This window comes from Mandrillus leucophaeus, unplaced genomic scaffold (assembly GCF_000951045.1).
Source record: "Mandrillus leucophaeus isolate KB7577 unplaced genomic scaffold, Mleu.le_1.0 Scaffold46, whole genome shotgun sequence".
In the NCBI taxonomy this organism is placed as follows: Eukaryota; Metazoa; Chordata; class Mammalia; order Primates; family Cercopithecidae; genus Mandrillus; species Mandrillus leucophaeus.
The window spans coordinates 4080162-4091123 of record NW_012104920.1 but is presented as its reverse complement, the minus strand read 5'-3'; the positions used below and the strand labels follow the sequence as shown (position 1 = coordinate 4091123).

The following is a 10962-nucleotide window of genomic DNA, read 5'->3' as shown; positions in this document are numbered from 1 at the left end:
TCTCTCTCTGTCACCCGGGCTGGAGTGCAGCGGCGTGATCTCGGCTCACTGCAAGCTCCGCCTCCCGGGTTCACGCCATTCTCCTGCCTCAGCCTCCCGAATAGCTGGGACTACAGGCGCCCGCCACCATGCCCGGCTAACTTTTTTGTATTTTTAGTAGAGGTGGGGTTTCACCGTGTTAGTCAAGATGGTCTGGATCTCCTGACCTCGTGACCACCCTCCTTGGCCTCCCAGCGTGCTTGGATTATAGGCGTGAGCCACCATGCCCAGCCTCAGTAGACATTTTCTAATTCTTACGCTAGTGAATCTCAACTGCATTTGATTTTTTTTTTTTCTTTTTTTTGAGACGGAGTCTCTCTCTGTCACCCAGGCTGGAGTGCAGTGGCCGGATCTCAGCTCACTGCAAGCTCCGCCTCCTGGATTCACGCCATTCTCCTGCCTCAGCCTCCCGAGTAGCTGGGACTACAGGCGCCCGCCACCTCGCCCGGCTAGTTTTTTGTATTTTTAATAGAGATGGGGTTTCACCGTTTTAGCCAGGTTGGTCTCGATCTCGTGATCCGCCCCTCTCGGCCTCCCAAAGTGCTGGGATTACAGGCTTGAGCTACCGCGCCCGGCTCTTTTTTTTTCTTTTTGAGATGGAGTCTCGCTCTGTTGCCCAGGCTGGAGTGCAGTGGTGCGATCTCCGCTCACTGCAAGCTCCGCCACCTCCCGGGTTTACGCCATTCTCCTGCCTCAGTCTCCCTAGAAGCTGGGACTACAGGCGCCCGCCACCATGCCTGGCTAATTTTTTTTTGTATTTTCAGTAGAGACGGGGTTTTACCGTGTTCACCAGGATGATCTCGATCTCCTGACCTCGTGATCCACCCATCTCGGCCTCCCAAAGTGCTGGGATTACAGGCGTGAGCCACCGCGCCCGGCGTAACCCCTTGGTTTAGAAAAACCATCCCATAGTTGTGCATTGTCTGAAGGATGAAGTTCCATACATGCCCACACCCCCTTGAGAATCACCTTCCACAATGAACAGTCTCACTGACGGGAGGATTGTATTCCTCAGATTTGCTGTAGTGCACAAATATACTGCCCTAAGCAAAGGCCACTTGAATATTAGTTCCAGGTTGTTTACCATCTGAACAAAGGTCAAGCTTATTCTCCTGACATTTGGACCCCTTGTGTGTGGTGGGGACAGCTAAATCCCCAGGACAATTTTATTAGGAATAGGTTTGGCCTCGTATAATAACAAAACCCCCCCAATATCTTAAGCAAGGCAAAAGCTTATTTCTCTCTTGGATAAATGAAGTCCAGAGGCTGGCATTCCAGGAATGGTATGGCAGTGCCATGGAGTCATCAGGGACCCAGGTTCCTTCCAGCTATGATCCCCAGTCCTAGGGTATACCAGTATACTCATGGTCTAGGATGGTGTCCAGCTATCACATCATGCTCTGGGAACAGCATGGAAGACAAGATGGAATAAATGTATCCCCTCATCCTTCAGATTTCCTAGTAGTCCCATGTGTTTTCATTTGCATCTCACTGTCTCATTGGGTAGAATATGATCATGCGGCCAATCCCAACTGCAAAAATTAAAAAGCTGGGGAATGTGTTTTTCTTTAGCTAGGCTAATTGCCACACTACATAAATTTATTATTCTATTGTCAGGCAATGGGGAATAAGAGATATTGGGGTAGGCAACTAAACATTTTTGCCACAACTAAACATCTTTCTAAAAGTTTAAAAAATGTACTCCCCCCGCCCCCCACCGCCACCCAAGAAACAAGGTGTCTTGTTCTGTTGCCCAGGCTGGAGTGCAGTGGCACAATCACGGCTCATTGCAACCTTGACCTCCTGGGCTCAAGTGACCCTCCTACCTCAGCCTCCCCAGTAGCTGAGACTACAGACACATGCCTCTGCCCCTGGCCAATTTTTCTTTTGAGACGGTGTCTCGCTCTGTTCCAGGCTGGAGTGCAGTGGCGCCATCTCAGCTTGCTGCAAGCTCCGCCTCCCGGGGTCACACCATTCTCCTGCCTCAGCCTCCCAAGTAGCCCGCCACCACGCCCGGCTAATTTTTTTGTATTTTTAGTAGAGACGGGGTTTCACCATGTTAGCCAGGATGGTTTCGATCTCCTGACCTTGTGATCTGCCCGCCTCGGCCTCCCAAAGTGCTGGGATTACAGGTGTGAGTCACCGCACCCGGCCCAAAAATGTACTCTTTAAGATTTATGAAGGTATTAAGAAAATACTATAAGAGAGCTGATTACAAAATTAATATGTAATTATCAACAGCATTAGTATATATAAAAGTAATAGCTAGTTACAAAATGTAAGAAAAACTCACTAAAGGAAAAGAGGTACAGAGACATGATGAACATAAAAACAACGTCAGAATAAGTTTGGACTACAAATTTATACTAAAGTTTACTTGGGAAGATATGAGAATAGACGGGAAAGGTCTGAAAAGGAAAACTGAGAGAGAACTTTCTCTAGCATATGTTAAAAATGTTAATAAAGCTAACAGGTTGAACTGTTTGATATTAGAGAAGACACAGACCAGTGGAACGGAATAGAATCCGGAAGTTGGCCCAAATATAGATGGATATTTAGATTATGGCGTAGGTGGCATTTTAAATCAGTAGGGGAGAGAATTATTCAGTAAATGGTATTGGCACAATTCACTAGCCTTCTGGAGAAGATTAAAGCCAGTGGCTCCGAACATCAGGGAGTCAAAAGGTGGTGCTTCTGTGCTAGTTTCAGTTAAGACACATTCACCTTTTGAAGGGGTAAGCCCTGTATGTCCCCTCTGCTGCTCTACACAGCTGATGAGTACCAGAGAACAGGACTAAGAATAGTCCTCTTGTTACTCATTTTGCTGTTACTTCCCCTATACACCCAAAAGTTATTTCTATTAACTTGTCCTTTTTTTTTTTTTTCTTTTTTTTTTGAGACAGGGTCTCACTCTGTCACCCAGGCTGGAGTGCAGTGGTGCAGTCTCGACTCACTGCAACCTCTGCCTCCCTGGTTCAAGTGATTGTCCTGCCTCAGCCCCCCAAGAAGCTGGGAATACAGGTGCCCGCCACTATGCCCAGCTAATTTTTGTATTTTTAGTAGACAGGGTTTCACCATGTTGCCCAGGTTGGTCTTGAACTCCTGAGCTCAAGTGATCTACCCACCTCGACCTCCCAAAGTGCTGGGATTACAGGTGTGAACCACCATGTCATTTCTGTCCCTTCTTTCAACATTTATCATATACCTATCTATTAATATGGCCACCATTTTCCCTAGATGTTTTCTTTATCACCTTCAAGTTCTATCCCAACTCACCATTAATGTTATGGAACTTTTTTTAAATCAGCATCTCCTTACCATCCATCTCCTACTTCTCTCTTGAAATCTCTTCTCACTCCTGTTAGTCAGCATCCCCTATTTAGCATGTCCACCATAATCCTAAATCTTTACCTTCTTTTTGGCAGCATGCTGTCATGTCACCAGATACCAAGACTGTTTTGTTGTTCTGAGACAGGGTCTTGCTTTGTCACTCAGGCTGAAGTGCAGTGGTGTGTTTCAGCTCACTGCAGCCTTCACCTCCCCAGGCTCAAGCAATCCCCTGCCTCAGCTGCCCTCTTCCCCTTACCAAGAGTGTTTTTGAGTGCTATGAGAACGACATCAAAGCTCTGTTCTCCTACAGTGGTAGCTTCATTTAACTATGATACAGTCCCTTCACATACTTACCCTTTCTCGTTTCAGATTGTGAGATGGGGACTGAGAACAAGGAGGTGATTCCCAAGGAAGAAATTTCTGAAGAATCTGAGCCACATGGGTCAATATTAGAAACATTTCCAGAAGTGGTTTACCAAGGTGATGAGTTTGGAGCAGGATGTGAAGATGGCAGGTGGGAGGGACGTTCGAGAGAGGAGTCCATGGAAGAGGTTATAGAGCAGATGTCTCCTCAGGAGAGAGACTTTCCATCAGGGTTGATGATCTTTAAGAAATCACCCTCAAGTGAGAAAGACCAGGAGAAGAATGAGAGTGAGAGAGGCTGCAGTCCCAGCGCAAATCTGGTTACACATCAGGGAGCTACTGCAACAGAGGGAGTAAGCGCATTTGCTACCTCTGGCCAAAACTTCATAGAGATTTTAGAATCTCACAAAACACAGAGAAGTTCTGTGGGAGAAAAGCCTCACGCGTGTAAAGAGTGTGGGAAAGCCTTTAATCAGAACTCACATCTCATCCAGCATATGAGAGTTCACAGCGGAGAAAAACCCTTTGAATGCCAAGAATGTGGAAAGACATTTGGAACTAATTCAAGCCTTCGACGGCACCTGAGAATTCATGCTGGAGAAAAACCCTTTGCTTGTAATGAATGTGGAAAGGCCTTCATTCAGAGTTCACATCTTATCCACCATCATAGAATTCATACTGGAGAGAGGCCCTATAAATGTGAAGAATGTGGTAAAGCCTTCAGTCAAAATTCAGCCCTTATTCTACACCAGAGAATCCATACTGGAGAGAAACCGTATGAATGTAATGAATGTGGGAAGACCTTTAGGGTTAGTTCACAGCTTATTCAGCATCAGAGAATTCATACTGAAGAAAGATACCATGAATGCAACGAGTGTGGCAAAGCCTTCAAGCATAGCTCAGGCCTTATCAGACACCAGAAAATTCATACTGGAGAAAAACCATATCTGTGTAATGAATGTGGGAAGGGCTTTGGGCAGAGTTCGGAGCTTATCCGGCATCAGAGAATTCATACAGGGGACAAACCCTATGAATGTAATGAATGTGGGAAAACTTTCGGCCAGAACTCAGAGATTATCAGACATATTAGGATTCATACTGGTGAGAAGCCCTATGTATGTAAGGAATGTGGGAAGGCCTTCAGGGGAAACTCAGAACTTCTTCGGCACGAGAGGATCCACACTGGAGAGAAGCCCTATGAATGCTTGCAGTGTGGAAAGGCTTTCAGGCGGACCTCTCACCTCATTGTGCACCAGAGAATCCATACTGGACAGAAACCCCATCAGTGTAATGAGTGTGCAAGAACCTTTTGGGATAGTTCTGAGCTGCTTCTCCACCAGAAAATTCATATTGGAGAGAAACCTTATGAATGTAGTGAGTGTGAGAAAACATTTAGCCAGCATTCCCAACTTATCATTCATCAGAGAATTCACACTGGAGAGAAGCCTTATGAGTGCCAAGAATGTCAAAAGACTTTTAGTCGGAGCTCTCACCTCCTCCGACATCAAAGTGTTCACTGTATGGAGTAATCTGCAAAATAGGAAAGTTTTTAGGGGAAAAGCTAAAGTCCAACGCATTCATTTGTTTATACTATGTGTCCCAAGTATTCAAATCAAATGAATGGACAGAATCTCTGTCCTCCCACTGATCTTAAACAGTGGGTTGAAGAAGATGAGGCACTTTTTTTTTTTTTTTTTTTTTTAAGTGGTGGGGTGTTGCTCTGTTGCCCAGGATGGGATGCAGTGGCACAATCATAACTGACTGCTTCCTTGAACTGCTGGGCTCGAGCAGTCCTCCTGCCTCAGCCTTCCAAGTAGCTAGGACTGCAGGTACTAATGAGGCACTTTTATGAATTATTCACTGAGAGGTTTCAATGTACTGAGTTAAATCAGAAAAGCTATTTCAGGCCTTAATTTCCCCTCTGTCCTTCTTCCTTTCCCTTCTCCTCCCCCAGTGGATCACATAACAAACATTAAGGGTCTGTACCAGCCATCTTTCCTCAATTACTCTTCAGCAAAATTGTGGGAACAGGATTCCACCACCTCCTAAGAATGACAGAGTTGACTCACTGAATGTTACCCCCTGAAATATTAGAAAGTCATAACTTAGAAGACACACCTCATTTCTCCTGTCCACTGTTTAGCACTGGAATAATTTAGTAAGTTTTTATTAGCTTCAAAGTTTTCCAGCCCTGCTATCAAGTTACTTTAGAAGATGGCAGCATTAATGAAGAAGCAGGGTCATTTCACATCTGTTAGGCTTCCTTATTCATCTGAAGAGGCTGCCATGATGGAGGAACTGCCAGGCAATTTACAACAGGGTTATAAGTGAAGGCCTTAGCATCCAGAGGGGCCGATTAGGCAACAACAGGGGATAAACAATTGAGGTCACATTACTTGGCACGGGCAGAAGCAGCTATTCAGGAGCTGTCCACGCTTCAGGGGTGCTCAGACTGACTGCTCCTAAGAATTCTGCTGCATACATTTTTGGCCCCATCTCCTGCCACTGCTGACAGATACTGTGACGGGAAGTAGTAGAGAGGACTGTGGCTTCGCCTCCTCCAGGCACCTGGCTACAGTGGTGAGCCAGTGCACCTGATGACAAACCAGGGTCTGGCCTTGCCAAAGCACTTCAGTTCTCATTACCTGGACCCCACTGGAGGCCCTGGCTAAGTCAGGATGTGGCAGCCTCTTCTTGGTTTTCCCCCTTGGCCTTGAAATTCTTTTTTCTTGAATAACTTTTAAAAAACAGAGATAAGGTCTTGCTGTGTTGCCCAGGCTGGTCTTGAACGCCTGGGCTCCAGTGACCTTTTTGCCTCCGCTTCCCAAAGTATTGAGATTACAGGTGTGAGTTACCATGCCCAGACTTGAAATTGTTTCTTCACCATCGCTGCATGTTTTTTGTGTTCTCTATTTATTTCTTCTTTAAGGAAACACAGCCTCCATTTTTTATGTGTCCATGTTTCTGAGGCAGTGGCTGTTAGTGGGAATTGCACTAATGGGGGTCCAGCAGGCCTGGGGTCTGGTCTTAGTGCTAGACCTTGAATAAGGCACTTCACCTGCTGGTCTCCAATTTTCTCATCTGTAAAATGGAAGAGTTGAACTAAATGATTGCTAAAGTTTCAACCAGCCCAGTAATTCCTTAATTCTTTAAAAATTTAACTTTAAATATCTTTATTGTTCTTTAACCTCGTCTTTGTTACACTAGTATTAGTCACTAATATTTATTGAGTGTTTACTACCTGACAGGCACAGTGCCAGTTTACATTTTAATTTTCACATCATTTCTATGATATGGGTACTCATTTTTTTAAAGCTTTATGAAGGTATAATTTACATACTATAAAATGCACCTGTTTTAAGTGTTCAGTTGAATGATTTTTAATTTATATAGTGGTGCAACCATCAATGATGTGGGTATTCTTACCCCAATTTAAAAGATAAGGAGGGGGCAGAAGGGGCAGTGTTAAGTAATTGACCCATGATTACACAGCTAGGAAGAGCGAGAGCCAAGACTCCAAACCTGGCTGATGGTCTTAACCACTGTGCTGTGCTACAGACAGGCACATTCATTCCCGCCTTATCTGAACTCCTTTGCACATTTTCTATTACTGATTTCTACGTAGATTTGAATATAATGAATTTAAATCATGTCCTTGGTAACAGAACTGATCACAGCCAAAATAATTCACCAAATGGGTTTATTCTGTACTCCAATATAGGTGTCTTCCCAGGTTTATCTACTTGGCTTGAGAAAAGGGTTGTACAAATAGATGACTGCAGAGTTTTCACGTCCTTCCAGATACCTCTGCCTGGAACAGTCACACTCTTGGTAAGGGAAGCTGTTTGATTTACTTCTTCCCTTTGGTTGATGACAAGTGCAGTGCGCCCTCTTCCTCCTGTTCTCATTGCTGGAGCGCAGACTGAATTGTGCCCAGACCATCTCTTTCCCACAGGAAACCTGGATCTCACGATCCCTTCCATGCCTGATTCCGTTGGCATGTTTCATTGCCACATTTACCTCGTCAGCCCTGACAGAGAATTCGGCACCCCTTCAGGCTTCTCCTGAACAATCTATTCACACAAACACCCCTGAGCAATCTGGACTTCACTGAAGATAGTGTGTAAGCAAAGGAGAAGAGCTCACACTGTGCATCCTATTAGACGTTTTGTTCTCAGAAGTACCTTATTGGCCAAACCACCAGTGCAGGTTTTTCTCTTTGTCCTTCCCTCTCAAGGCTCAGTCACCTCAACTTCTTTTTGCCTACTAGATATCCAGTCCACCCTCTCACTTCCCCTGGCCCTAGCTCAATCCCATCACTGCTCAGCAAAACGTCCTCTAGTTCACCATTAATTCAATGGAACATTAGGAGGCAATTTAGTGACCTGTTGTACCTGAGCATGTTCTTAAGGGGGAAGTCTCACGTCTCATTCCCAGAAAAATCTACCATATATAGATATATATTCCCTACCCGCCTGCCCCCCCCCCCCCGCCAAAGATTGCTGGTGAATGAAATCACCTGCATCTTGTTAGGTACACTATACGCAAACCCTTAACCTCAATTCCCTGTCCTCTTCCACGTCTTACCCAGATATCTCAGGAAGATTTTTCTTTCCCTTCTGTTTGCCTCCCTCTTCGACTTACTTGGGAGTCAGCATCTGACCACAGTCATGACTGGTAATGATGATTTGTGCAAATACTATGAAGGAAAGGACATGAATTGTCTTAATTTTAGACCCATTAAAAAACCGCACAGGCCTCAATCTTAAAGTCTTACCTAAATACCCAGAAATACACTTCCAGAATTTTTGAAGCTATGCCCATGTACATTTTCTTCCTTCCCTAATTTTAATGGTATACTAACACCTTAGGTGAATAAAATTTCTTTACTATTTTATTGAGATAATGCCTTTGTCATGTTTATTATTCCAAATTGCATTATGTTTCACTATAGGTTTTTTTTTTTTTTTTTTTGAGACGGAGTCTCGCTCTGTTGCCCAGGCTGGAGTGCAGTGGCCGGATCTCAGCTCACTGCAAGCTCCGCCTCCCGGGTTCACGCCATTCTCCTGCCTCAGCCTCCCGAGTAGCTGGGACTACAGGCGCCCGCCACCTCGCCCGGCTAGTTTTTTGTATTTTTTTTAGTAGAGACGGGGTTTCACCATGTTAGCCAGGATGGTTTCGATCTCCTGACCTCGTGATCCGCCCGTCTCGGCCTCCCAAAGTGCTGGGATTACAGGCTTGAGCCACCGCGCCCGGCCCTTCACTATAGTTTTTAATAGGACTTTGGTTACCAGTTTTGTCCCCACCTTGTAAGTTTCACCTTACCAAAGTACCCCAACATGCTGGTTAGCTTCTGGTTTTGCATACAGTGCACATTCTGTGTCCTTGATCTTCTGCTTTGCTTGGTGAGATCCTTCATCTTAAATAACAGGACAAGTGTTATCTATTGTGTGTGTGTTGGTATACACGTTTTTCTTCATGATTAACAACTTAAGATATTCCGGACCATTTGTATGGCCTTTAACAAAAAATCACCTTATTACTCCAATTTCACGGTGGCGGCGGGTGCTGCTGCTTGTTTACCATTCAATTTTTACAAGTGTTGTGACTCCTAGGTTCTTAATGCTGTTAAGTCATGAATCTTCTTTGAGAACCAGGAAAGCTCTGCCCGGAAAAATGTACATGCAGTTTCAGAGAATTCATGGACTTCCTGAAATTCATCCTCTAACCACTGTTCCCCAAATAAAACATTTTACCTTAAAAAAAAAAAAAAAAAAAAAAAACCGAGTCACTTCCGCAATAATTTCCTCTTCACCGCACCTCTCAGCTTTGGGAATAAAGCTATGTCAAAAAGACTTGTCTGGGTGAACCCCTGCAAATGGAAGTCAGCTGGACCTCAGTAAAAGCCCAGTGGGAAGGGGCGGGGACGATTCTGGCGATCACATGAGAAAGGGAGCAGCCTCAGCGGGGCAGGTGGACACAGTCGTCATCCACTCGCTGGCCGCCTGCGACGTGAAGCACCTGCGCTGGGCGCGGCGGGCAAGCGCTCAACACCTGCGCTGGGCGCCTCAACAGCCCAGCGGCGTCAGCGCTGCGGAGCAGGAAACGGTCCCAAACGCAGGGCGGCCACGCAACGTCGCGCCCACCTGTCCCTCTCCCCGAAGCGCTGAGCCAGCACGATGCACAGAAGGGAAGGAGGAAGGTGGCTTGAGGGCAGTGACCGACCGGACAGTGGAAGTCCATTTCAGGAGCCCCGGGACCCGAGCTCGGACCCCTTTCCAATCCCCCAGGCGTCTTTCCCACGTCCTTGTCTCCTAATCCTGGGAATCGACGGCCACTCCACTCTCCTGCAGTACCGCGGACAAGAACACCCATTGTTTTTACTTGTTTATAATACGCTTCACAGGCAGGTGTCTTCTGATGGACCCAACTCTGTTGGTACTCGTCTCCTCCAAAAAGTCCCCAAATGCGCTAGCAGGCCTGCCAGCCCGGCATCCGAGAGGTAAGAGCCCCTGCGGCGCGAGCGGAAGTGCGTCTGTCGCGGGGCCTCTCTAGGACGCCGGGAGGACCCCTCGTTAGCGCGGGACCTCGGCGGCTGGGGGCGGGGCTCGAGGGGTGAGGACGGCTCGCCGCGCGCGGATTAGCTGCCATCCGGCGGGCCTTTCTGTCGGGGACCAGTGGGGTGGCCGCTGAGGGCCGAGGGATCCACCCGCTCCGGGCGGGCTCACGGCCGCGTGCGCGGGCTCTGGGGCGTCCGCGGAGACCCCTACGTGCGTGTGCGGGGTGGGGTCGGGGTGGCAGTTGGAGGCAAATCAATGAGCCTGTACTTCTGTCTCTCCGCCTGCTGGGATTTGCAGTTTGTGAGGACGTTTCACATCCCACGGATATTTACGGAATCCCTTTCGCGGCCCAGGCTTTTCTGGACACCAAGCCAGGCCTATTATAACTATTTAATATATAATTATTACAGTTAAACTTATTTGCAGTCGGGAAGCATAGACTCAAAACACGAAAGGCAGGGTTGGCTTTAGAAAGAAGTCACTGTCGTCTAAGAGTGCCAGAGGGGCTAAGAAGATAGGTATGGAGGGCCGGGCGCGGTGGCTCACACCTGTAATCCTAGCACTTTGGGAGGCCGAGGTGGGCGGATCACCTGAGGTCGGGAGTTCAAGACCAGCCTGGCCAACATGGTGAAACCCCGTCTCTACTAAAAATACAAAAATTAGCTGGGCG

At 46.7% G+C, this 10962-nt stretch overlaps 1 protein-coding gene across 1 annotated transcript in view; it reads left to right on the top strand.

Moving 5' to 3' along the window:
- Positions 1-8633, top strand: part of ZFP3 (ZFP3 zinc finger protein) — a 17324-nt gene extending 8691 nt beyond the window's left edge. Inside the window, exon 2 of the mRNA XM_011994696.1 lies at positions 3739-8633. Within this exon, the coding sequence (XP_011850086.1) occupies positions 3747-5261 (1515 nt within the window). The 5' untranslated portion in view covers positions 3739-3746 and the 3' untranslated portion in view covers positions 5262-8633. The remainder of the gene's footprint in view (positions 1-3738) is intronic.
- The last annotated feature ends 2329 nt before the right edge of the window (positions 8634-10962 follow it).